Source organism: Wyeomyia smithii, chromosome 2 (assembly GCF_029784165.1).
Source record: "Wyeomyia smithii strain HCP4-BCI-WySm-NY-G18 chromosome 2, ASM2978416v1, whole genome shotgun sequence".
Taxonomy (NCBI): Eukaryota; Metazoa; Arthropoda; class Insecta; order Diptera; family Culicidae; genus Wyeomyia; species Wyeomyia smithii.
Genome location: NC_073695.1, coordinates 83,181,393 through 83,208,600, shown reverse-complemented (window position 1 = coordinate 83,208,600; position 27,208 = coordinate 83,181,393). Strand labels below are relative to the sequence as shown.

The window sequence follows — 27,208 nt, the reverse complement described above, 5'->3', positions numbered from 1 at the left end:
AAAAAATTAGTGGGGAGCCTAAAAATAAACCCATGCCCAAGTCCGTTGACATCTTATAGCCTGGACTCTACTAAGCTTCGAAATCTCGACAATCCGCTTGTCAAAGCGCACTCTATAAACTTATGGCTACAAAGCTACCATGTTTAACTAGACTCAGGCCATTCGGTGTTAAAATTAACTCAAGCATGGCTATATTCTCGGACTACTTACAATTACTTCTTTCCTCTTGAATGCGGCAATACCCGGCAATACTGGGTCGTTTTGACAAAATAAAAAACTCTCAGAATTGCTGATCGCAGGAACGTAGTACGTCCTAACTTGAGGTATTAGACAATAATGTATGGAGGATCAAGATCCCAAGTAACACACAAAACATGTTAGAAAATAGATTACAACGAAAGTAGTCATATAAGTGTACTAAAAGCGCAATTAAAAACTTGTGTTATTATATTGTGTTTGAAGTTGTTTTTCATCAGTAATACAACCGCATTTCGAAAACAAGCTCTTTTTTCTGGTTTTGGAGATGTTTTTTAATAACATGAGTTCAAGAATAATAATCACTATCACTTGGTCTTTTCGTAAGATATTACACCATCTAATAACAACATTACGTACCGGTAAAATGCTATTCCTTAGTACAACAGTCGTAGCATTCAACAGTCAACTTAAAAATACTTGATCAAATTGATATTAAATTATATGAACGATTTCTATATTTAATCGGAGCGGGTTAAAACGTGCCATCAAAAGATAAACAAAACGCTTGCAGTGTAACCAATATTAATTCAGTTTTTTGTTATTGTTTATCTAACAACGTTTTCTAGTTTTGTTAGATTTTATATCCAGATAACGTTGAAACTATGCGAAAACAATTTTAATATTCAAGCAAAAGAAACAACTCTTTTTGAAAGGTTGAAAATTATTTTTTGTCATCAATTTATAATCAATTAAAACTGCAACTGATAAAAGCTACTGTCGATCTAGTTGCACTGCGCCGACACAACACATTTGCGCATGCGCTAGTTAACAGTTGTCATAGCAACAGATTTGCGCATTGCCGTATTAGTACTCGAGATGTATTTTGCCACTTAATTCTATCAAGTTGGCTTGCTTTGATGCTGTTATCGGTACTTGTTCTATTAGCCTTCATGTTTTGCGCTTTTCTGGTGATAGAGATGTCATGGAATAGGTAACGTCAACTATTCTATACCAACGTGTGTTACTTGGGATCGATGTAATGTACAAAAGAAAAACCACACACATACACTTTAAAAATGACGAGCAGAGCAGCGTGTTTGTACATCTCTATATGCAAGCAGATATTGAATTACAAAATTATTAAATGCCAATTCTGGGTAGTATTTTTGTATGACTTTTGAGAATATTTCCTAGAATGTCGTCAACATCACATTTGGCAATAAAATTATTAAAGGGAATTTTTACAGCTCCGCATATTTGAACACAGAAAAATTTCAGCTGTTTAGTGAAATTTTCTCACAAAGTGATGTCCGGTTCGCAGCAGGTTATTAATAGATAGCACCATTCAAAAAATCTGAACGGTTATCGTTGCACTGTGGACACACTCGAAGGTGTGATGGTAAAATCATGGTATCGTTATCATTTCATTTGATCAACTGTTTTTGCGACCAGAAATGTTTTAGTTTGAGTTGTCTCAAAACACGTAGTTTAACACAAGTAAAATTTGATTTACATTTGACAAGACTGTTAGAAACAACGTAAAAACCATACGGAGTCTATTTTGTACCACTGTGCAACTACCTTAATGAAAGAATATCGCACGGAGCGTTTGCAGACTAACTCATTAATAATTTATAAGCTAACATAGCCAAATTATGACCGGTTACCCAGGTGGTGAAGTTACCATATGTTTGAAACTTTCCATAGAGTAGGTTGATAAAATTTAATTTTAGATATCTAACAAATCTAATGTAATTAATTTTATTATTTGATTTTTTTCCCGGCATAAATAAGTTCACATGCAATTTATAGCCGTTGAACTACCTTGTTGGAATATTCCAGTATTTTCATGAAAAAATCCCTATTAAACCATAAATTAAACAAGTTTTTCCAGTTTATTTACTCTTTCTCAAAACTGGACACGCGCCTCCGGGTGGTTCGGATATGTTCTGTCGGGTAAGAAATAAAATTTCTTCGGACATCTGCTATGTCTGAGTTGAATATAAAAAGATTTAGGATTCTGCGGCGCGTCTAGTGAAGTACAATTTCTCGATCGCGTCGTTCAAAACTCTTTCATCATGCTTAAGGTACGGTCTAATACAAAATGCACTAAAAACACCACATGAAATTAAGTAGTTATTTTTTCTTCTGCAGTTAATGTGCCTGTTCGTGTTGTTCTCAACAATTGCATCCGCGCCCACTTTCTCTCTGATCCAGAAAAAGATGGATTTGATATCAGGATTATTCAATAAATCACCACCGCAACAATTGCTCGGTCCCCCCATGATGTACGGTCCACCGCCACCACCCCCGCCGCCAGTTTATTACGCTGAACCAGTTTATGGACCTCCGCCACCGCCGATTGTTCACGATGAAGCAGGTAACCAATTGACACATTTTGGGGAAAAAACTAAAAACACGTGCATAAATAATTCCACTTCTGTACCACAGTGTTTGTACCCTCTTCTGGACCAGCCCCTGCCCCAGCTCCGATTGAGATGAAATTCATACCACGCGGCGTCGAAATTGTCAAACGAATTCAGTTTACTTGAATTCCCAGCAGTACCAAAACGCATCTAAATAATTTATTATAGGTAATTATAAATAGGAGAAATCTTGCCGAATTCATTTTCAAATCCAGCGGATTTTATTATTGTGAGTTAACATTATGTTGTTGATTGGTTTTGACTGAATTGAGTGTTTCATAGATTATAAAACTATAAGCATGTATGCAAGATTCCAAATAAAGTGCTCACGATAGAAAACTTTGACTTGATCTTCTAATCACACAAGCAAATCGGCCGCATGATTGGTTCGTCAATAGCCAAATGTGAAATTAATTGATCGACTGAAACTACCTAAATTAGGTCTTAGACGCGCCTTTTTTTTTGGATCCCTTTTCCATCTCGGTCCCACCATAGTCCGTGGTGTTATGAGATTTTGGGTCATGAAAAGATGGCGTCTCCATAGGCCTAAACCTATACAAAAGACATCCGAAATCGCTCTAAAGTGTGTACAATTTCTGAACAAAAGTGTTTCTGAATACATAAGCGTTTTTTTCTGCCGATTTTGGATCACGGGTTATTTACATTTGAAGCATAGCTATCGTTTCTCTTTTGTAATACTCAAAATCGAAGCTTTTCAATTGTGATTCTGAGTTACTCTGAATTTAAACTGTTCCAATTTACATCCAGTAGTTTACTGTGCAGTCAGATTAATAGGGTTTTCAAAAAAAAAAATAACAAAATATTCTAATTTAATATTGAAATATATTTCATAGATTAATGTTGATATAAATTTTATATTTAATTTAATTTTTTAATAAATTTAGCTTCATTTTTTAATAAATTTCAAAAAAGTTGATTTTATTTTCTAATAAAGCTTTCTATTGTATTTTGAGTATCAACTTAGGCCAATTCCTTACAAGGGGGTAATGTTTCGCGTCCACATTCACCTTGCCTTAGGTTAACATACACCTCCAAGCAGGTGGATTTTGGTACGAAGCGTTGCGCCTTTGCTATTCAAGTGGCCTGAGAACACCTCTTCATGCTGACAAAGTTAAATTTATTGTTTCGAAAGCTACCGCTCATGATTAAGGCTGCAAATATTGCCACTGTCCTTACTTTTTTATATTGATCAAAAAGTTGTAGTTCTGCATAGAACCAGGCTTAACGATGAGTGTAAACATTTACTGTCGTAACGGACATGGTAATGGAGTGAAGTTTTCAATTGCCTACAGTTATACTATGTTCATGAGTGTAACATTTAGCAATGTTTTCATTAATGGGTTGGGTACATATTAGGGTGTCCCGAAAAAAAGAAAATATCGAGGTGCTTAACCCTGATTTTTTTTTTCATCTAATTAACCCTGAATTGAAAGATAATGTTATTTATAGTATTGCTGTAGAATATTTCGACTTTCAAAAAAAAAAAATGTTTACAGGATTTTTTTAGTCACATAATCAGGAAGCGTTGATTTCAACTTTTTTGCTCTTTCGATATTCTGTTAAGTACTTCTATTTTTTAATCGTTTTTCCGTCTTCGCTTATCATCATTCGGATATTTTTTAAATAAAAACACAAACATTTCCTTTCATTTTTCGTCACATAAATTAGCAAAATTACTATTAGGCTTTAGTGGCATTTTTGTAAAAATGCTTAGTTTTCCATCACGTTTAAAAATGTCAATATCTCAACCCCCTGATAAGATATCAAGGATCATTTTTCATGTACATTTTTGTCATGAATCCCGCATTGCATTAAAAAATCTTTATACGTGTTTTAAAGGTTTTTTTTCAAAAAATTATGGAAAAAATCACGATGTAATTCAAATAACTAAATGAGTTGCGGAACCAAACCAAATATTCAAAAACAACCCTACAAAAATAAAAAAAAAAAAACAAAAAAATGTGGAAATCGAATCGAATTGCAAAAAGTACAAAAAACTGATTTTTCAGCTTGAAAAAATCATTTCGTTTTAAAAATAACGTTTGAGCAACCTGTAAATAATATATTAGACAGTCGAAATGTTCTACAAATATGCTATAAATACCTTTTTTTTTAATTTAGGGTTGAGCACCTTAATTTTTTTAATATCGATTATTTTTGGAACACTCTAACACATATTCACTTTATGAAATTTTTATATTTATATTATTTTTATTTCTATTTTTTGTTTATTTTTTGATTAATTATAAAAAATCTTATTCGAATAATTATGAAAAATAACAAAGATGCAAGCTGCTTGCAGAACATCTTTGTATTTAGTTTGTTTGTGATGTAAAAGGTAACTCAAGGATCAACTAATCGATTAATCTAAAATTTTGCGAAGCTGTTCCCGTGTTTAGGCCCTTAGTCAAAAATTATATTTTCATTCTGTGCAGGGCACGGGAAATGGTCTATATTTCCAAAAATACGCAAAAATAGGGTGAAAAAGGGCAAAATAGACCATTTCTCGTGCCCTGCCCAAAATGAAACCATCATTAATCGATTTGTTGACAAATTTTACATTAGAAATCCTATATTTTAGGTTACCAGTCTAGCGGCGATTATTTAGTGAAAAACTCGGAACGCACATTTCTACTAAATATTCGCCGCTGGGCTAACAATCTGAAATATAGCATTTCTTATGTTGAATCGGTCAACAAATCGATTAATGATGGTTTCATTTTGGGCAGAGCACGGGAAATGTTCTCTTTTGCCCCTTTTCACCCTATTTTTGCGTATTTTTGGAAATATGGACCTTTTCCCGTGCCCTGCACAGAAAGGAAAATATCACCAATCGAATTATCGAACAATTTTACTTAAGAAATGCTATATTTCAGGTTGCCAGCCCAGCGGCTTCTAATTAGTGAGAATTTGGGTTCATTTTTTCCCAGTGTGCAATGCTTCTAAAACTAATTTTTCAATTTTGTCCTCATGAGCCTGAGGCTTCTTTACTCAAGCCAAATAATAATCACGTCATCAAGATGAATGGGGTCATTTTAAATTGGTCTGACAAGATTTAGTACTTGGAACTAATTAACAATAAAAAAAATATTTTCAAAGAGCACATTAAGAGTATAGAAGCAAAGTGCATCAAATATACGAGATGTTTATATCCTCTCATTAATCAAAATTTCAAACTTTGTTCAAAGAACAAACTTTTGATTTCCAAAAACAAATTTTTGAACCAGCAATGCTTTATGCTGTACCGATCTGGTCAAGAACAAGGAAGAATACACTTCAAACGATTCAGAGTTCTGAAAATGATTTTGCAGCTTCCTCATTGGTTAGGTACACTCGAATTTTATAGATTTACTGGTTTTAAACCAGGCGTCGGTCATTTTCAATCGACAACTATCAGGTTATAGTGACGGCTGTGACCTGTCGCTTTTAATTGGGTCTCAAAGTTTTACTCGGTTTTCTGATTTTTACTTATCAACCAAAATAGCGTAATTCCCTGAACAAAATGTGATTTTAAAAAAATGTTTATCGTTGTTCTCCGATTTTTAAACGAAGAATAAAAACTGCTCGATATGTCCTCAATGACAGTTTGCCATTATATCGTACATGTCATTAATTACATTTCGAGCAGTTTTTTATTCTTTATTTAAAACTTGAAGGACAACGATAAACATTTTTTTTAATTACCTTTAGCTCAGAAAACCCATCTTTTTCAACTTACTTTACTTTACTTTACTTTTTTGGCTAACGGCCTGTTAACCGGTCTAGGGCCGAACGAATTAGAGATGTCCAGCTTCTTCTATCTTGGGCACCCGCTCTCCAGTCTTCTCGTACACCTGCAGATCGTGCATCTTCTTCCACCGTGCGCATCCACCGCGTGCGAGGCCTACCACGGAGTCGACGGCCTCTTCCTGGTTCTCTACTGAAGATAGATTTGGCGACTCTCTCGTCAGGCATCCTGGCTACATGTCCAGCCCACTGAAGCCTGCCCCGTGTATTACCTTCACTATATCAGCATGTTTGTATACCTGGTACAACTCGTGATTCATGCGTCTGTGCCACACTCCATCTTCTAGTTTACCGCCAAGTATCGATCGCACTACATTACGCTCAAAAGCTCCGAGCACTCGTCGATCAGCTTCCTTCAGCGTCCATGCAAGTCCGTAAAGGGCCTCCGGGAGTATCAGCGTCCTATATAGCGCTAGTTTTGTGCGAGTTTGCAAACTACGGAACCTTAGCTGGTTACGCAGTCCGTAGAAAGCCCTGTTCGCAGCTGCAACTCGTCGTTTCACTTCACGGCTCATATCGTTGTCACATGTCACAAGCGTACCAAGATAAACGAATCCGTCAACCACTTCAAATCGTTCCCCATCCATCTCCACCTCAGCACCAACACCACGGGGACTCCTACGCTCTTTGTCAGCTACCATGTACTTCGTTTTGACAGAGTTAATGACTAGTCCCAATCTCGCTACTTCTCTGTTAAAAGGTACGAAGGCCGTGATCCCAGAGATTTTTCGCCTCAGAAAATCTCCCGGTGTCGGCTAGGATTGAATCTAGACCAGTTGGGTTGGTTGTGAGTGGATCACGCCACCTCACAACCATCGACACCTATGTCGGCGGTGGGATTCGAACCCAGGCGTCGAGCGTGGTTGGCGGAGACGTTACCAACCACACTAGGCCCCCGCTCGTTTCCACATTTGCTCTTCGTAATGCACCCTCAAGAGCGATGTTAAACAGTAAGTTGGAAATCGCATCCCCCTGCTTCAGTCCATCCAACGTTACGAGCGCGGCTGATGTCTCGCCAGCTATCCGCACGCACGGTTTTGATCCTTCCAGTGACATACGACTCAGCTTAATTAGTTTCGTAGGGAAACCGTGTTCCAGCATGATCTGCCACAGCTCGTTTCTTTTCACTGAGTCGTATGCCGCCCTGAAGTCCACAAACAGATGGTGAGTCGGTAAGTTGTACCCCCGGAATTTATCGAGGATCTGTCGCTGGGTGAAAATTTGATCCGTCCCCTGTCGAAAACCAGCCTGGTATTCGCCAACAAAGGATTCCGTTAACGGTCTCAATCTGAAGAACAGGATACGGGAGAGCACTTTATATGCGGAGTTGAGCAACGTTATGCCTCGATAGTTGCCACAATATAATCAATGACCCTTCTTATAGATGGGGCATATGAGGCCTTCCAACCAGTCGTTCGGCATTTGTTCATCCGCCCAGATCCTTAGTATTACCTGGTGGATCGCATAGTACAGCCGCTCGCTTCCCACTTTTAGAAGTCCGGCCGGGATACCGTCCTTCCCAGCGGCCTTGCCATTTTTCAGCTCACCAATCGCCTTTTTCACCTCCTCCTGTGTTGGTGGCTCCACAGCTTGTTCGTCACTCATAATCGTCATCCTGTTCATGCTCTGCTCGGCTCCTCACCGTTCAATAGCGCTTGAAAACGCTGCTTCCACCTGGCTGCAACCGTCGGTTTATCAGTAAGCAGGTTGTCGTCCTTGTCATTATACATGACAGGCACAGGGAAATTCCTGCTTCTGACTCTGTTGACAGTTCTATAGAATCTCCGCACATCGTTTTAAGCATAGCTGTCCTCTGCGCTGGCGAGCACCTGCTCCTCGTACTCGCGCTACTTCCGACGGTGGGTTCTATTTTCGGCTGCTCTTGCCACCCTGTACCTTTCTCTGTGCTGACGCATAGCCGCAGTGAGCATGCGACTCCTGGCACGGTTCTTCTCATCTGTCGCTCTCTGGCACTCTGCATCGAACCAGCCATTAGGCTGTCTTCCACGCGTCGTGCCTACCACCTCTCTCGCAGTCGTTTCGATGGCGCCGTGGATACTGCTCCACAGCCCATTTGTGTCTTCCACTCCTTCCTCCTGCTGTTCTGCCATCCGTTTATCCAGCTCTCTGGCGTATTTTGCTGCCACGCCATCAGCTTTCAACCGCTGAATGTTAAAACGCGTCGTCCTCTCTGTACGAGATTTCAGCACGTTCGACAACCGTGCGCGGATCTTACAAACGACGAGATAATGGTCAAAGTCAATATTTGGTCCCCGAAAAGACCTAACATCAGTTACATCCGAAAAGTGCCGACCGCCAATCAGTACGTGATCGATCTGGAAGCAGGCTTCTCCATTTGGATGCCTCCAGGTGTGTTTCCGAATATTCAAACGTGGAAAATAGGAGCTGCATATGGCCATTCCACTGGCCGTGGCGAAGTTTATCAGCTTAGGCCGTTTTCATTGGTTGACGAGTGGAGGCTATGCCTTCCAATGACCGGACGGAAGAATTCCTCCCTCCCAACCTGTGCGTTTGCGTCTCCGATGACGAATTTTACGTTGTGTTTTGGGCACTCGTCATAGATTCGCTCAAGCTTGTCATAGAACTCATCTTTGACTTCATCGGATTTGTCGTTTGTAGGTGCGTAGGTGTTGATTGAACTGTAGTTGAAGAATTTGCTCTTAATCCTCAACACGCATATACGGTCATCTACGGGCCTCCACCGGATGACTCTTGTTTTCTGATTTCCCAGCACTACGAAACCGACGCCCCGTTCCGCTGCTTTGCCGCCACTGTAGTAGATGTGGTACTTGAAAGAAGTGTGCGTGCAATAGGATCTACTGCACGGAATTCCCTTTCTCCGGAATTTGGCCACCGAACCTCCTGAATCGCTGCGATTTCGACTCCCTGCCGCTGTAATTCTCGAGCAATCAAGCCAGCCCGCGCCGGTTCATTGAGAGACCGAACGTTCCAAGTACCCAATTTCCAATCGTTTACCTTAATCTTTTTCCGTGTTCGTAGCCTAGGTTGTTGCCGATTGATCCGTTCCGTATTTCTAAATTCGTTGTTCGTAGTTGAAGAAAGGTTTCGGTATGCCACCTTACCAGGGTCGCGATACCTACATCCTGCTGATGGGGCTGCCATCTAAGGTGTAACTGGCGAGATGCAGCATTCCATAATTCAGCCGCCCGCTCCGGGTCAGACGCTGTTGTACGCCGCCCCTATGGGAATACAGCCGCGTACGACCCCCTTCCCAGTCAGCATACGACCATAGTTTCCACCTGGGAAGCATACCATATACCATATACCATAGTTGGTTACCCGATCTCCGCTAAGGTTACTCGTATTCCGGTCGGCACCACGTGGAGGTTGGGATAGGAGTTGCTGGACAGAGGTGAATGGCCACATTAGGGTCTCAAGTTACACGTGTCCAGCCATTTGCCAACCCCCATCTTTTTCAAATGATATATAAAAACTGGCATAGCTTTAGGACCCAATTGAAAAATATTTGTTCCATTTTCGAGCACTTTGTGAGTCGAAAGAAATCTACTCGAACTCTCGCTTTGATTTTGACAGGCAAAGGGCTTGAAGGGGAAAAAATGATTTTCATTAGAAAGCGGAGATTAACAGCGTCACTTTCATCTGACGATTCTCAATTGAAAATGACAATAGAACGTTCGTGACGTGAGAACATGGGGTGTGAGAAATCATCAGTTTCATTTGAATTACTGCACGCAAACAACAACCTCACTTTTTTGACACTTCTCACAGGTTTGTTGGATTGGGTTGGGTGTTGGATTTTTTTTCATTCACCGTTTAGTGACTTTGTTCTGTTAGGAGTGAAAATGGATAATATAAGTACGAAAGAAATCGGTCAATCAGCCTACGCGAATTTGTTACCACAGGGCAGTAAAGAGCGCTATGCTGAAAAAATCCGATCTATCGGGTACGTGAACCCGTACGAAGCACACCTCAATTTGGACGACATCCTATCTTCGGTGACGGCAGGTCATATCGTGGGCTATTGGATCAATCAAGTCTTCCCGGAAACTGCAGAGGCACTCACCGAGTTTAATATGTAGAGAACAAACATATTTACACCTTCACCAACAGTTTTCCTCCTGCTGGAGAGCATCTAACCAAAGTTTTCTCCGTTAAGCACTCAGATTGTTTAGGTACCGGTTGTGGAAATTGGATGAACAGTTAAAATAAATCTTTAGGTTGAATCTTGGAAACGCAATTTTCAACGACACACTTTCGCATTTTCACTTAATGTGATAATTTTACAAGTCCATGTAAACAAACCCTACGCAACTGTCAAATCTCTTCGTTCTTATTACACCGTGCAATGATCTTTGACGCGATAAACACCAGACGGGAAAGAAACCCGTAATCAAATCTGTTTGACGGGGAGAATGTTCATCGTGTTTCGATGAGAGTAACCGAAAAGAATAAAATGAAAATGAAACTTTTCGAATCGAAATGACTGCGGGAAATATTTAGTATCATTGGTTGAAACATTAGGAGCTATGTCGAATAAAATTTTACCAATTCTCAACAAAAGTGGTTGCAATCTTCAATTGATACGATAAGCTCTCTTTATAGCCAATAAGTTAGCAATTAGGTTCGTCATAAAGTTATTTCCCTTTTTTAACAAGTAGGTTTTAATCTCTACGAATGATACGTCCTAACTGCGACTGCAAAAAAATCCTAAAAATTAAAATTACAAATTTCTAACAGTGTTTAGGAGGCGCCATTTGTGATTAGTCACACAAACTTATTATTGGCTTATATTTATTACAAATACTTAAGCTACTAACAAACTCCCCTTTGAAAAAACATGCCACTTCTCAATAGCGATATTGCTGATAATAGAAGTGCAGGATACAGCCGATACCTAGGGAACAACGTTCATACAGGAAAAACCCTAGACAATTTTTTTTCTGGGTGTTCTGAAACCTAGAAGCCTAGTCGATTTATTGATTTTTATTTTTCATGAAAATTAATATCAAAACTAAAAACAAAATTTATATTATTTAAAACAATTATATTCTATCCTATCATAAGTTCATAAGTTCGAATACACTTTAGAATGTATTCAAAAATTAAAATACAAAATATGCGTTCCTAAATCAATTGGGTCCTAAAGCTATATCAGTTTTTATATATCATTTGAAAAAGCTGCATTTTCTGAGCAAAACATGATTTTCAAAAAATGTTTATCGTTGTCCTTCAATTTTTAAATGAAGAATAAAAAACTGCTTGGAATGTCTTTAATGACAGTTCGCCCATGTACTATGGGTGAACTGTCATTAATAGTCATATTTTGATGCGCTATTGAACCTTTGTACCTTTGTGTTTCATTATCCGTTTTTTTGCAAGTTTTTTCAAGTATATAAAACATATATGTTTTATGTAAATAAATGACTATGAATGCTTGGCTATTAGAATAAACTCACTCAAACTTGTGGCGCTCGAAAATAAACTAATAAGATTCAATGCTCAGGTTAAATACCGAGACAGTCTAGTTGTGGAGGTGTAAAACCAAAAGGAACAAACAAATTTAATGCATACTACAAAAGCTCGCACCGATGGACAATGTAATCCTAATCCCCTTACAAGAAAAAAAAAACAAAATTGAAAAGCTAAAAATAAGCCCCGACGAACCCGAAAATAACAGCTAAATTAATTTAAGATCAGGCGGATGTCTAGAAGCCGAAAAATAAATGATCGCCGATGTTAACAAATTTGTACTTTTGTTTCCGCACTGCTTCTGTTTGCCCTTTCACGGTCGGACACTTTTCATCACCGTAGTAAATTTTACGCAACAACAATACAATAAGATAATAAATTTATTGCGATCATAGTTATTTTTTCACCAGACCTTATAGTTTTACAGGCCTTCAGAAGATAAGATTGGTCGGAGTTCCTGTTCAACCGAGGGTTGTCAAACACATACATTAGTCACTATCATATGCAACTACTTCTTAATGGTGCTAATACTCACAACAAAAATCAGCCGGAAAAGATAACTTTTTTCCAAATTTCATAGTTTAATAGGCTTTTCTTCCCGCTATTCATCTCTGATCACCAATCCGGAGCGAAAAAATTTGTCTGCTTAAGCATTAGTCAAATTAGATAACGCTGCTGTCGTTAGGTTTTATTAACTGCCGCTAGGCGGACCAAGTGTTCCTTGGGAAACTCATGTTAAAAGGGGCAATTTAAATTTCATATTCAGAGGAATTGATTCTCACGGTCTTGAGAATGCACATATTTATAACCAGACCGACAGGTAAGTATTGATGGTTTGTTGTTTCCACCCAACTCCACTTTACAGAAGATACCAAGTTCGAAGGTAAACTTTTTCCCCTTAATATCGAACAAATAATAAAATTTATTAATAGTCTTTTAAATCGGAACAGAACATGGAAGCTTAACTTTGAGACCCTTCGTCAAAAGTTTATTCCAGGAATTCGGTATCGTTCGGAGCGCCCCTGACCCATAAAAAAATTAAGTTCAATTTTAAAGCCAAAGCTTAAAAAGGCCAAGCCTCCGACCATTCTGCTGGCAGAACGTGGCAGGAAATGCTTTTATTCATTTTCAAAAAAAAAAAATTCGCATGAATGGTCTTATAATTTACAACGATTTGAGTTAGTTGGCTAATCCCCGGCGTCAAGCGTCAGTCAGATCAGCTTGAACTATCATCACATGGTGCCGTGGTTCAACAATCTCATGTAAACAAGAAAAACAATTGGACTACTTGCTAGCTAGAAACAGCGGGTATCTTCCTGACGCATCTCGACGTCATTCTTTGCTTTTGAATCATGTCTTCAATCACATGAACTGCCGGCAAGTGGAATTCTTTTGTGGCGCTAGCCGGTGAGGGCTTAATTTTCCTGAGTATATAAGCAAATGCAGTCGAGCAATCATCATTCAGGTCCAGGTTGCTGAGCGCGACAGTAATCGATTGGGATTTAAGGATAAAAGGCACCAACCAGTAGTAAAATGATAAAGGTATGGCACTTTTGCGAAAATCGTTTATTTTTTGAACATAAAGTTTTTTAAATTATTTGACAGCTATTAGTGGTAATTTGCGCATTAGCTGCCTTGGCTGCTGCTGTCCCAGTGGAGGAATCGAACGGTCCAGCTGTCGAAAAGCAACCAGTTCCAGAAGAAGAATTTCAACCCGGAGATCAGGCTGCCGGTCTTGAATCGGGCGATGCTGCCAAAGAGGATTTAGAAAAATCAGAAACGTTTGGATTCGGTTACAGATATTACTATCCTCGTTACTACGCGTATCCTAGGTATTACTATCCTGGCTACTACTATTCATACTATCCTAGCTACTACACTCACTATCCACGGTACTATTACTGGTGAATCTGGTAGTCGGATATGTTTGTATTTTTTTGTAAAGGTATGCAGAGATTTAATAAACAAACACATGTGTTTTCACTTTTGTAAAATAGTTGTTTAATATTTAATATGATTGAATAGGGTAATTATCGGTTTTGTCAATTCACAAGCCAGTTCAGTTTGATTCGCCCCTTCTTTTGTTCCAACTTCAGCTGATACGGATTTTTTGAACTGCCGAAAAAAGACCTTTGCCAAACAGATTTCTGACGCTTACCGTTTTCTCTAAAAAATACTTCTAACATGTACAGTCATACCTCGATATAACGTAACTGTTACCTGGATATAACTTTTTTAAATGTATTGAAATTGAAAATAAATGATACAGCAACTGTTTTTGGGGTATAAATTGCTTCAAAAAAATAGTCAACCTTTGGGTATCAATGAACTCGGAATGAATTCTAGTTTATTGGCAACATAGAAATCTACAAGAAACTAGCTGTCAGAAAAAGTTCTAAGCGTTGCAAAAATGAACTTTTTGACATACACTTTTAAAACCCGGAACAATTTTGGTGTCCATTGGCCGCATCAAGTCCTCACATAATATTTGGAAAGCAGGGGTGACATTGCGCATTTCGCTTCGAGTAACTCGAATCGAGAGAAATCAAACTCGTTTCGAGGTGGAGTTGGTATTGCGTATTATTTTCGACACCCCAATTTTATTGCAGTTTATTTCGAGCAAACATTGACTCGAAAATAAATGTCAGATTTGTCTAGGGGCTGGACAACTTTATTTTCATAAAAAATATTTCGGTAATATTATACGATATCGGTTGATAAATCTTGATATTTATCGTTTATCCGACACATTGATATCACACCGGCGCCTAATAATGCAACGATAAATACTTTATAATATTTAATATTGGAAATATTCCGCCATATATCAATAGTGTCTTGCCCCTAGAGATTGGTATTTTTCACGTTTATAATAAGATTTGTCCTTAAAACAAGATATTAATCTTTGAATGTTTTCCTGGATAGTTTTCCAGGAAAATGAGACCCGTTTCGTCAAAATTGATTCATTTTTCGTGAAGTTCTGATCGTTTGAATTTTGACAAAATTTTGCCTGTCTCAATAATTTTGTCTACCCCCTGTAGGTCTGGTAACAAAAGAAAAAAAAGAGCTTTTTGACGTGGGACTACGCCTTTGTTTACTATACTAGGATGCATTCTGTAAAATTGGAAATGAAACTGGCAAATAAGAACAATTGGCATAAAAACTGGCAATTAATAATAGCATAACCACATGATGGATAACAATAACCAATATGTTTTTGGAAAGATAAAATGTAGCACAATTTTGTGATATGCTAGTTATCACTCTAATTTCATTGCTAAGCGGTAAAATTGATAAAAAGTTTCAATGACAAATTTACGCGAACAATGAACCAATTACATGCGAGCATTCCTATCACAGACGACGTGAATGAACACCATCCGTTCCCTGTGATATTCTCTGTATCAATATCGAAATAAAAATTGACAGTGTCTCCCCGTCCCAATAGGTCAATTTATTTTTGCTTCCATGAGCTTAGACTAAGAGCAAGCGCACCGGTGAGTTGCCATTTGAGTTGCTATTTTCACAACGCTGGCCGTTGCCATTTTGGATAGCAACCGATTTTCGCACCGGTCGTTGCTAATGGGGATTACCAATTCCACTATTTCTTTTTCACACCGGCAGTTGCCAATTTCTGAAGACCGTCACTAGCCAGCGTTGGCAAAATGTTTGTTTGTGATGTATTTCGCATATTTTTTGCGGATCTTGTAATATCCAACTTATCCGTCAGTCAATCGTTTCCGGAATGATCTACGTTCTTGCTACTTCATAAAATGTTCCCTCCATTTCACATAACTTTGTTTTAACTTTGTTTCCGTTCTCCCAAGTTATCGATTACATAATTCTTTTGCACGTTCTTTCTACTTCATAAAATGTTCCCTCCATTTCACATAACTTTGTTTTTACTTTGTTTCCGTTCTCCCAAGTTATCAATTACATAATTCTTTTGCAGATTTTTTTACTTGTGCGTACATAAATTTTTTCATCCTTATATGTTTATTTAAAGTAATTCCGTAAACTGGGCACGTCCCGCAACGTTGGCTTAAATGACTATTCTACTGAAAGCTGGCGAACTGTCAAAAGATATATTCTGTATTTCATGCTGTTTCGGTTCCCACAGTTTGCTATTATTATTTGAAAATTTGCCGCCAAAAAGAACTTAAATATAGAACGCGTAAATTGTTTTCGATTATTTGATTGATTCTAGTGATGAAGAAAGTGATTTCGCAAAACAAATTTCCTTATACGCGATTAAGAAAATGGTTTTTGGAAAGATTCGGGGCGACTCTCAGCCTAGTAAATACCCAAAAAAACCGCCATACGGAGGAAGGTGCCATCCAGCGTTTTAACAACGGTAGATACCGATGACCATTTCTAACGCCGCTTTCGAACGCATCTTAGGTTGTTTTTGAAGATTGAAACAGCGGTAAAGGAGAAAAATGGTTTATTTACAACGACCGAACGAAACGGGAAAATAGTTGGTAATACTCCCGAACAGATTTGCCCAAACCTTCCAGGTTTATTGAATAATATTGGCCAATCTTGTGAGGATTTGAGCTTTCCGCATCGTTTAGGTTGCAGACCAAAATGCCAACCAAAATGGTCATCTCAATAAAAAACCTATACAAAATTTTTACCTGCCCGAAAAAACACCCTGTACAAAATTTCCGCTCAATCGGAAATAAAATTGAGTAGTGGTTCACGCCGACACTTGCGTCCCACGACGTGTTTAACAAGCGAGACAAAACACTTCGTCTTCCGAGGCCGACCAATTGAGTCCGCATTCAAAACACTCATCATCTTCGTAATATTATTACTAAAAATTCACTATCGAGAACAAAAAAAAAACAACAGTTTGACATTTCATCAAATAGCAACGATTCGGCTCGTTGCTATCGCGTTGCCAAATTTAATAACTCGCTACTACCCGAGGTGGGGATTTCCATTTCCCAAACCAACATAGCAACGCCCGGTGCGGTTGCCGCATTATGGTGGGAGTTGCCAAACTAGCTTTAGAAACTTCAATTTAGCCACTGGTGGGCTTGCTCTAATATAATGTATCTAAGGTAAAAGTATTCCGAAAAGTTTGAAACAATTCCCATCCTTGAACAATTTCTCTACCTGCTTTTAGAACCTAATAAAAACTGATGTCTTGAAAGAAAACATGCCGGTAAAAGCAACAGTACCAGTGGAGTGAAGAGCCGCAGGTCTCTCGTCGTCTATGATTGCAGCGGTACTGTTCTATTCATACATTTATATTCACTGAATAATCGTGACTGGATGGTATCGAAAGAGTAAATTCCCAAATATACACATTTATAGAAGAGTAAGAGCCTACGAATGCTTGTGAATTTTTGGATTATTTAGGGCATCTTCAGCGGTGGTCTATTTTTGAAACAACTTTATACTAGATTTACACCAGCGAAACCTGAATAGAACTAGCTACCCAAGCAACATATTTTATTACATCTAAGTGTCAGTAAGCATTATGCGACAAATTAGAAAAATCATGTGCGGCCTCTGCAACAAACATCATTACTACTATGTAACCTGAAAAGCGCAAATTTGAAGTCTATATGCAACCAGTCTAGTTGTTACTAATGATGTTTTTGATCGACCATTAGGTAACATGATTTGTAGCATATCGATCGCAGTGAAACAGATGCCTATCATGAAACTTTTCATTGTCAAATTGAAGATTCAATTCAACAAATTTCCCAGGCATATTTGTCTGGCTTTTACCCGCTACATATTCCAAAATATGACCAGTATGTCCATGTCATATAAATGTGAGTGGTTCTTTATGCTTATACATAATTTTGACATGCAAATTAAAATCCATGGTGAAACCGATGATTTTGCTCACGTAAAAAGCACGCGCCCCGAAAATGTTAGGGCATTTAATAACTCAATTACTTTTATTCACCATTCTACATACTCGTTTAAAATATTTTTCAATGCAGGAACAAATCTTATATCTAAAAGTAGTGTAATTAACAGCAAAATTAATAGATAACATAGGCGTAGCCAGGGGGGGCAATCACTGGCATTGGTGCAGAATTTTTTTTGGCATTGGTGCAGAATTATTTTTTTTGCAGAATAACGCTAAGGTGAAATTTCTTTTAGACACCAAGTTCCCCAAGACGGTGCTGCTGTGGCTGACAATCAGCGTGAAGGGGATGTTAAACCTGCTCTTCTTTTGCTCCGGACTGGCCGAGAACGGGGGAATTTATAGTACGAAGTACCTGCCGGAAGTAGCGTCGTTCACCAAAAAATACCATAAGGCCGAAGACACGGTGTTTTGGCCGGATCTGGAGTCGGCTCACTATTCGAGGCGATCATTTGAGGAAATGGAACGGCTAAATGTCGATGTGGTTCCCAAGTTGGTGAACCCGCCCAACGTCCCCAAGATTTCTGGCAAGCCTAAAGCGTAAGATCTACTCCAACAATTTTGTCGCGAAATTTGAGGAGGAATTGATAAATAAAATGAAAAAAGAATTTGAAAACATGCTTACACGCATGTTTTCATCCGCCATGGCGAACGTAACGGTTAACTGCCGAAATTCCGCACGCAAGATGGTAGATTTTTTTAGCACGTAAGCTAGCATAATTACCTTCCATAGGAAATTAATCAAACCTTATTATCTGTCTTAGTTATTTTTTTACCACCATCCAAAAAAAAATCCATTTTTTAACGCATAGGTTAGCACAAAACGACATTTTCAGCCCATTGAAACATCGCAGCGGCAAAAGTACCGGGTAAACCCACCTGCATCAACTAGCTTAGTATTATGGAATCGAGCATTGACAATTTCTTACCTTAATTCTCTAATAACCTCACAGGAAACACGGTTCATGGAAGATAGTGCACTTGCCTACGCGTTGTCCTCGCTGCATCCTGCTAACGTAATACGCATGTCGTTAGAAGAGTTAGAGTGCAAAACCAGAGCTTTCGTATTTTTTTATGACGTTAACAATTTTGTTGGAGAGGTGGAAGTCTGGTATCAACATTGCAACAGCATGAGAGCAGACGGTAAGAACTTGAAAGACCGGGATCTTATAGACATGCTTGCTGAAGCCCGTTCGTTCTTACCAGCGACTGAGAAAGCAATTAAAATTGAACTTGCTTCACCATGTAAAACAAGCACGATTGAGCTCTCGTTCAGCACATTACGTCGGGTGAAAACCTGGCTGAGGTTAACAATGGATGAGTGCTCTCTGCTTGCTTAGTGTTCATCGGCAGATGGTTAACAACAATCGTGGAAAATTTGCTGAATTAGCGCTGGAGCGATTTGCGGAGGATAAAAGGAAGATGCTTTTTAGTTAACGACGTTGTTATTGTTATCTTTCTACGGTAGATTTAGTGTTAATTAAATTACAGTTTAGTTTAATTTTGTGTTAGTCTAGTCTAGTCTACACTAACACAGCCAGTACTTGAAAGGATCCTGGAAAATGATATCCACCATTTTTTTTAAATGGTTTCCATACAATTTTCTTGTCAACGGCCAGGCCTACTGTGTAGCGCAATATAATACAATGTAATCTAAGAACGGGGACAATCCGTATGTAAGAAGTAATATAATTCGTTGGGAGTGACAAAGCTAAGAAATTACACTCCTTCATTGACCAATCTCCTGGGACGGAACATAGGTATTTCCTCCTTATGTTCGGGTTTCAAAACCAAGGATATAGCGCCTTTACTCGCTTCAACTGTTACGGTTGGAAATAAAAATTAAATTTTTTACCTGAGTACTAACTCTAGTCCTAGCATTTTAAGCTTATGGTTATAGCGCCATTACTCGCTCTCTTTAAGGAATATTGATTAGTAAATAAGATTTAAGATGATGTTTCTTGTTAGCTTAGCTTAGCTTAGGTAGACTGCCCCTAGTTGCACTCCGTGATTGGACTAAGAAAACTGCAAAATGAACCAGATTTATGGTGCTTGGGACTAGCGTTACATACTCATTGTGCAATTTTCACTGGTTCACAATACATACTTTTACCACTGACCAATAACGACGCCGGCCACGACCAAAAGGCGGTACTACTTGGGAAGGAAAGGGATGGTGATACTCGTTTTGTTTAGAGACCGCGGGTACCACTGCATCTCTACGAGTATCACAGGATAGGAATCGTTTTAATAAGGTACAGCTCTGGTAACTTTATGATAACCGATGCATATTACGCGAAATACAAATTCTAAAATTCAGAAGCCTATTGCGCGATCAAAACCGTTATTTGTTTTAGTAAGATGGGGTGAGACAAATTCAGGATTTGCAATGGTAGGCAATGGGGAACGAGAACGCATGCTGAATCTGAATCTGAATCCGTTGTTTGAATATATGTACTAGCAAACCGATGAATTTTTATCGAGTTAGTTTGATTTGTACTTTTAATAAGTTCTACAAACAACGCGATACAGATCTGCAGAAATACACCTGCCGTACTGCATTAATATTAAACATAATTATAGAGAAATACTAAGCTAGAAAAAGAACGCTCTCACCATCTACAATTCGATCCAGATCCTATTCGGTCAATCCTTATTTTGTGTTCTTAATCGATCATACTCATCTGTCGAGTATCAGTCAGCTTGGATAAATTGAAGAGAAAAATTGGCTCCTGTAGCGAAAACTTCTCCTTATGGCGGTTTCGATTACTTCCTAAGTTTTAAGAGGCATTTTAATCCGCTTGATCTTCATGCACTTTGACTAATACTGCGACCTGCGTGTTGACTAATATCGGCTGTTTCTTCAAATACGAAAGGCAACGTTGGCGGTTTTCGGTGAAAGCTAACTTTATATAACACTGTTTCAACCAAAAACAATAAATTAAAAATATTTAGCGAAAAAATTGTGACGCAGTAGAAAAATTGCGCCCGTCCGCGTTCGTGCTTTACTTCGATCTCCACAGTTTAGTTTAATTTAGTGTTAGAACTTGCCCCCCCCCCCCCTTTTCAAAATTCTGGCTACGCCCATGATAGATAACCCTCTTTTATTGTTGGAAAACATTGTTGCAGGGTATTTCTATATGAAGCAGACTTTTTTTTTCATTTGCTCAAAATAATCGCCATTTTTATTATCTCAGTCGAATTTACACTACCGGTCAATAGAGTGGCTATGAGAGTAGCGCTAGTAACAAGTCGGTGTAATTGAAACGTAATGAGAGAAAGCTCTCAGGTTTTTCAGGGTTTAACGCGTAGCTCGTTTTTTTTCGCGGGTTTTCGAAATAATGCTTTTTTGCGCGGATTTTCGAATTACGCGTTTTTTGCGCGGGTTTTTGAATCAACGCACATTTTGGATAACTTTGTTTTTTTACCTGCATACACAAGTCGTCTCGTTATTCTGCATATCAGTTGCATGTAAACATGATTGTAACAAAGGATGATTCATACAAGATACTGTTCTACCTCGGAGTTACACTAACCACTATGTAATAATACTGTATCTTGGGGAGTTGAAAAGTCGTTTCGCGTCATATATGTGACCTTTTCCTCTCTCATGCAGTCTAGTATGTTTCACAGTAACTGCAGTGAGATCATAATGCGACTTTCTTTTTTATTGCTTTTTTTTAAGAAGATGTTACAAGTGCTGCTTGGGTATTGTAATAAGATTGTCAAATGGCAAATAGTCAGAATGGAAAAATATTGTCTGTATAGCGATTTATCTTTGATTATTTCCAGAAATTTGATAAGGATTCAACCCCAGTTATCAATGTTTATTCAATTTTCTCGTTTTTACTATCTATGTCATGTGCTGTAGAAACACTTGCAAGTTTATGGCTCAGTTTTTGATTTTGCTTCCCTTATAATGCTCATGCTCATTCTCAGTTTTAAATTTTGCTTCGTCAAGGGGTAATATCTACCAAACAAATTTTTTTTTCGCCATTTTTTTTATTGGCCTAAATCATGCTAAAACTATCCAAGAATCAAAGTCTTCATCACCCAAGCACAGATCTAAACTCAAAGTTCGTTCGAATCAATTTTTACCGAACAACTTTTATACTCCAAAATCACATTTTTCGTTTAATTTGGCGATGCTCGTTTTTCTTTTTATTTAGGGTAGAAGCACCGGCTTTGGCCATAGCACCAGTTTTGGCCATGACAGAATAAAATTGATAATTGTGAAAAAGTATCTTAGATTACTCCTAATTCGAAGTCTCCTATTGAACCTGCTGATACTATTGAACAAAACTATCACAAAATTAAGCAAATAAATATGCGTATTTTAGTTTAATAACGAAACTAACTATGCTTTCTCCAGTTCACTATACAGCCAAACGTTTAGGTAGTTTGCGAGCTATTTTTCATAGCGCAAACAAATAACAAATGTTGTCACCAGCATCAGGCACAACTTACTACAGCACATATATAAAATAAAGTAGACATTTTGGTGTGATTTTTCTCTGCAATATCAAAATTACCTACAGCTTCCAAAAACGTTCATTGATCCATTCTTAGCCACATATTAATGCAATTCCATGATTCATAACCCTGATATTGACCATATATAAACAAAACCAGGGTATTTTGATCGCATGAGATATGTAAAACTACAAAACTGGTTTGGGATTAGAAAGTCTCCGTTTGTTCAGATTATTTACAAATCTGTAACTGCATTTGTATTTACCAAAACTAACGCTTCGGATTCTCAGCCTTAATCTGACTATAATAAATGGCACTTGAGTTACCGACGTTGATGTTAGCAAATAATACGAAAAAGTTTATATGTGAAAAAGGAAAGAGCGGAAGCTTTTTAATGTAGATCAATGACAGACGAAAAATCAATGTAGGTCAATGATGTGATGTCAGTGTTATTAAAAATCCTATTAAGTTTAAACAAATTCTAACTTGATGTACTTTGCCCTGCTAGCTATGTGTGAAAATAATATCATTATTTAGTTTGATTATTATATATACTGGCCCTTTGGTTAGTTCAAAAACGAGGATTTTCTGCTGTTAAAATAAATCTATATGATAAAGTCAAAATATGAAATAAATTCGTGTTACTTCAACTTTTTCGCGAATTGGCCACAATAGGAAACCCAAGTGGCCAATTTAGAAATGCTATGGCCAAAACAGGAGTCTAGAGAAGTTTTTTGATTGGAAAATATGTAAAAAATACAACATAATTTGATTATTTAAACTCATTGTTAGTGCAGAATATAGGCGATTTCATCCGATTTCTCCGTTGAAATTATTCCATTACATATTTTTCGAAGGAAGAAAGACAAATGTCTCTCATACATAACATACTATGGCCAAAACCGGTGCTCTTACTCTAGAGGCTTTGTTAACTAGCAGAAGTTACTCACACAATAAAAAAACTTACATTACTTTAAATGCACATAAATGGAGCATTGAAAACCACGTAATATTCCGTGTGACATTATATTCACATGCAAAGTAAATGAATATATTGTGAATTTGCATGCATATTTATATTCGAAGCTTCAAGTTTATATCAATTAACGTACAAATTTACATCGCTTAAAACGATTCTGTATTGTACATTATTAACAGTGTGAAATTGTATATGTTTTTCACTTTATGTGCTAGAAATCGTTAGGTGCTTTCATTTGTATTAGTTGTAAATTTCATTTTTTGGTACTGTGTATGATCTATGAACGTGTTTCAAATTTGAAGGATAGAGGTATCTGCATCAAGTTTCGACCGTTATAGCGTCTCTACCAGGGGGGATCTATCTGTCAAACATCGTGTAACCAACATATTCGGCAACATGGTGTTTGTTTTGGTTTTTGTTCTTTTTGGTTATGAAATTGATCGATGTGAAATATTATAGAATTGGAACGTTTTTTTTATCAAACTCGAGAAACCGCGGCAAACTTTTATGAATGTGTTGTGTAGTGATTTTTTCCTCATTATCGTTCATAGTTACAAACGTCACGGACCAACAAACGTCATGGACCAGAGCTGATCTGCGATAACGCACACATATATGAAATTTGACTGCAGTGAATCCCCTCTGGTCTCTACAGAACGTGTTTACTCACAATTTCCCTTTGTTTAGTCGATCAGCCGTTCTCGTTGTGTACATTTTTTGTTTGAGTTTTTCTTTACTTTTTAACTGTGAGTTTCATTCAAAAGTACTTAGATATGAGTGACAAGTTTGAGTTTTGCGTGGGATCGGGCGCCAACTGTGTCAAAGTCGCTGAGCATCGCATGTCTGCTATCGCGAAAGAGACTAGGCGCAGCCATACAATAGATGACGAAAAGGAAGAAGAGGAAAATAAAACCCAGAAAGGACAATTTTACGGCGCAGAGATAGCTGACTGAAGGAAAAAAAAATTATTAGAGGCTTTGTTATTGCGATTCTTAAGATTTATAGCATTTTGAAACTTTAAACGCGTTTTTCTCAAAACCTTGTTTTCAAAATCGGCGAGCAGTAGAACTGAAAAAGTTTACATTCGATTGACTTGAAATTTTAACTGTAGCTTCTTCATTAGATTATCTAGTGAAGTACACACGATTTTAGCGATTGATTAACAACAACTAAAGTTATAAACAATCAAAGTCGATTTTTGAAGTAGAATACTTCTCTCAGGAAGTTCGGCTACATAGGGATGTGAAATGAAAATCTAAAACCGAAAAAAGTGAAAAATATGTCCAATTTCAAATGCTAATAAATCGGTTAGTATCCGATGGATTTCCTTCGTTCTTGCAGCAATAGATTAGAAAATCTTCTAAGATTCTTCCCAAAATAAAATAACTGTAATTTTATTATTCACACAATTGTACTATTGAAAATAGTCAAGCCTTGTCAAAACGAAAAATTCGATCTCTGATTGGTCGTTATATGATTGCTTCCCAAGCACGGTCGACAGAATCATATACCTTGCAATTGAAAACATACTATTTTGCCTATATAAGAGCCTGTTTCAGCCGAAGCCGCTCATAATAGTTCTAGACAGCGACAACAGCATTCGTCCTTCCTTAGCAGCAGCCCTAGCCCTGTGGTTGGTCATCACGTCTCAGGAGCAGCGCGGTTTTTCTCAGCGTGTGTCGCCAGACTGCCATTATTCCCCCACTGTTTGGGCAACATGAAGATTGCCATCAGGAAATCCAATTTTGGAAATCAAAATGCCTTTTTCAAGGCAAATAAACAAGTCATTGAAAGTTGATAATTTTTGACAACGCAAGCAAGCATTTCGTGTTGGATCCTAGCAATTTAAATCTGTCGCGCCCGTCTGATTCACTGAATGTGAAATAGCTTTCACAGGGCATGTTGTCCGTGTATCTTAATTCCCCCACTGTTCGGGCAGCTCAAAGGTTGTGATCAGCAACCGATTTTGAACCGCAAAACGCCTTTTTCAAGGCAAATAAACAAATGTTTGAAGGTTAATAATTTTCTGGCATCAACACAAGCAGACATTCTGTGCGGGATGCAATCCAATGCTGTTGTAGTTGTCTAATTTTCACTTTATTTAGTAAACCCCCCACTGTAGGGGCAGCGCAAAGGCTGCGATCAGCATGACCGACTTTGAATAACAAACTTCCCTGTTAGAACGCATTCACAAAGACAGTAAGCTCGACTATGCAGAGCTAATATGAAGTCGATTCAATCAATCAGCATTAACAGAATTTCGTCGTCTCCCAGCTTCCAAGTTGCAACATGATGCAACACGCAACAGCGAGCAAACGAAATCGCTTGATGTTACAAACCGCAATAAGATACGGGTTAAAACCGTTGCGTGTGTGAGAGCACCATCGTTGTTTATTCGCTGGATACAAAAATCAAATGCGAATTGTAGAATAATTCCTCTAAAGAAAATTAGAAAATGGTACAACTGAAAAGAAAGGCGTGGCCTATTTCGTAGCACCCTTCGGCTATAAAAGAGTGTTTCTGGGAAAACTAGCTACATTCATTAGTCGGAAGGTGAGCTGGATGGACCTTCACAACGTTGACAGCAGTAGCAGCAGATATCAGCACTCAGCAGTAACAGAGGATAGCAGCGGGTTGCGCCTGTGGCTGCCCTCAAAATAAACAAATCACTTGCCCTGTGGTTGGTCACCACGTCTCAGGCCTCTGCCAGGCTGAACGCCAACGCGAGCGAAGAATGTTACTGTCGGTAATATTACACAGATGTGATTGCATCAAGTAACAAAAGTGTTTTTATCAAAGTTTTATAGCGCTGTTTTGGCTGTATTAAGCGCTATAAAACTCTGATAAAACCAATATTGTTACTCCGATATGGAATTGAACAATTGTTCTTTTGAGGACAAATAAAACACTTAATTTGAAGAGTTAATAGCTTTGGGTACCAGTAGCAGTATGGTAACAGCCTCAGCGGTAGGTGCAGCCAGTACTTCCCTAAGGCCGATGTTATAAGGAAGTAAATGGAAGCGGCACGGCGAAACAGTTCGGGTGTTCTTAGATGCGCGTAATTTTTCGTTGTTGATATTATTCCCCACATGAAACGACGCGCTTTCGTACGATAGCGGCGGTATTAGCGGTAGATGCATTTGCCAACACTTACTCCAGTAAAGCCGTGTCTAATTTTCAATGTGAAAAAAAAACACCTTTCTATTGTGTTGGCCGTGCGCATTAGGCCTCTGCCAGGCTAAACGCGAAGGCGGCGCGAACCGATTCGCCGGCCGTAGGTTAATGTACAGCCGTAAGTAGAGCTGTGTAAAAGTATTCTACTTCAACCTTGCGGTCGTGGCTTTGCACACAACCCTCCCTTTTTTTTGTCGAAACAGAACTTTTTTTCCAAACCGTTGACATTTTGCGAAGAAAAATTCTTAATGTTAAGCGTTGTTTGACCAATAAATAGTTAATGGGTTCGATGATGGCAATTTCGGTCACGGGTTACTTTAAAACACGTTTTATTATGTCAAAGCCGACGTGTTTTAAAGTAACCCGTGACCGAAATTGCCATCATCGAACCCAAAAATTCTTAAAATATAATCATGTGCATTTCACTAGAGACACTTATGTAGGTAATGAAAAAAATTTTGTTTTGGTTATAGGTGAAGTTGGGCGTGACTTCTACTGCTCGCCGCGGAACAACCTTTAAAAAAAGCGGTTCACGGCAATCGCTGCACAGCCGCCATTTTGAAACAAAAATAGCAATAAAAATATTTTTCTATTCTGCAAGAGTTGCAATCAAATATATATTATTTATATCCCTTACATCTCAAATGTCCTGTAAAAAAATTCATGAAAAAAGTCTTGTTTTTTTTAGCATTTGGTAGATATTATCCCTTAATTCATCAGCACCTCAGCGTGACCCTCACTGTTTGGACAACCTATAATCCCAGTATCCAAAAGTTACAACGCAGTAAA

General features: G+C 38.2%; 2 protein-coding genes and 1 long non-coding RNA gene across 4 annotated transcripts in view; 2 read left to right on the top strand and 1 right to left on the bottom strand.

Moving 5' to 3' along the window:
- Nucleotides 1-27,208, bottom strand: part of LOC129724062 (uncharacterized) — a 64,158-nt gene that overhangs the window by 23,509 nt on the left and 13,441 nt on the right. The gene's annotated exons all lie outside the window — the stretch shown is intronic.
- Nucleotides 2,133-2,951, top strand: LOC129724058 (protein tonB2-like). Of its 2 annotated transcripts, none has more exons than XM_055678659.1 (3): nt 2,133-2,285; nt 2,335-2,578; nt 2,650-2,951. In XM_055678659.1, the coding sequence occupies exons 1-3, from the start codon at nt 2,277-2,279 to the stop codon at nt 2,748-2,750; spliced, it is 354 nt and encodes a 117-aa protein (XP_055534634.1). In that variant the 5' UTR covers nt 2,133-2,276; the 3' UTR covers nt 2,751-2,951. The 2 variants fall into 2 exon arrangements, with proteins under 2 accessions (XP_055534634.1, XP_055534635.1); XM_055678660.1 differs by having other exon boundaries at nt 2,142-2,285; nt 2,353-2,578.
- Nucleotides 13,364-13,867, top strand: LOC129724060 (uncharacterized). The gene is made up of 2 exons (XM_055678661.1): nt 13,364-13,445; nt 13,509-13,867. The coding sequence occupies exons 1-2, from the start codon at nt 13,437-13,439 to the stop codon at nt 13,809-13,811; spliced, it is 312 nt and encodes a 103-aa protein (XP_055534636.1). The 5' UTR covers nt 13,364-13,436; the 3' UTR covers nt 13,812-13,867.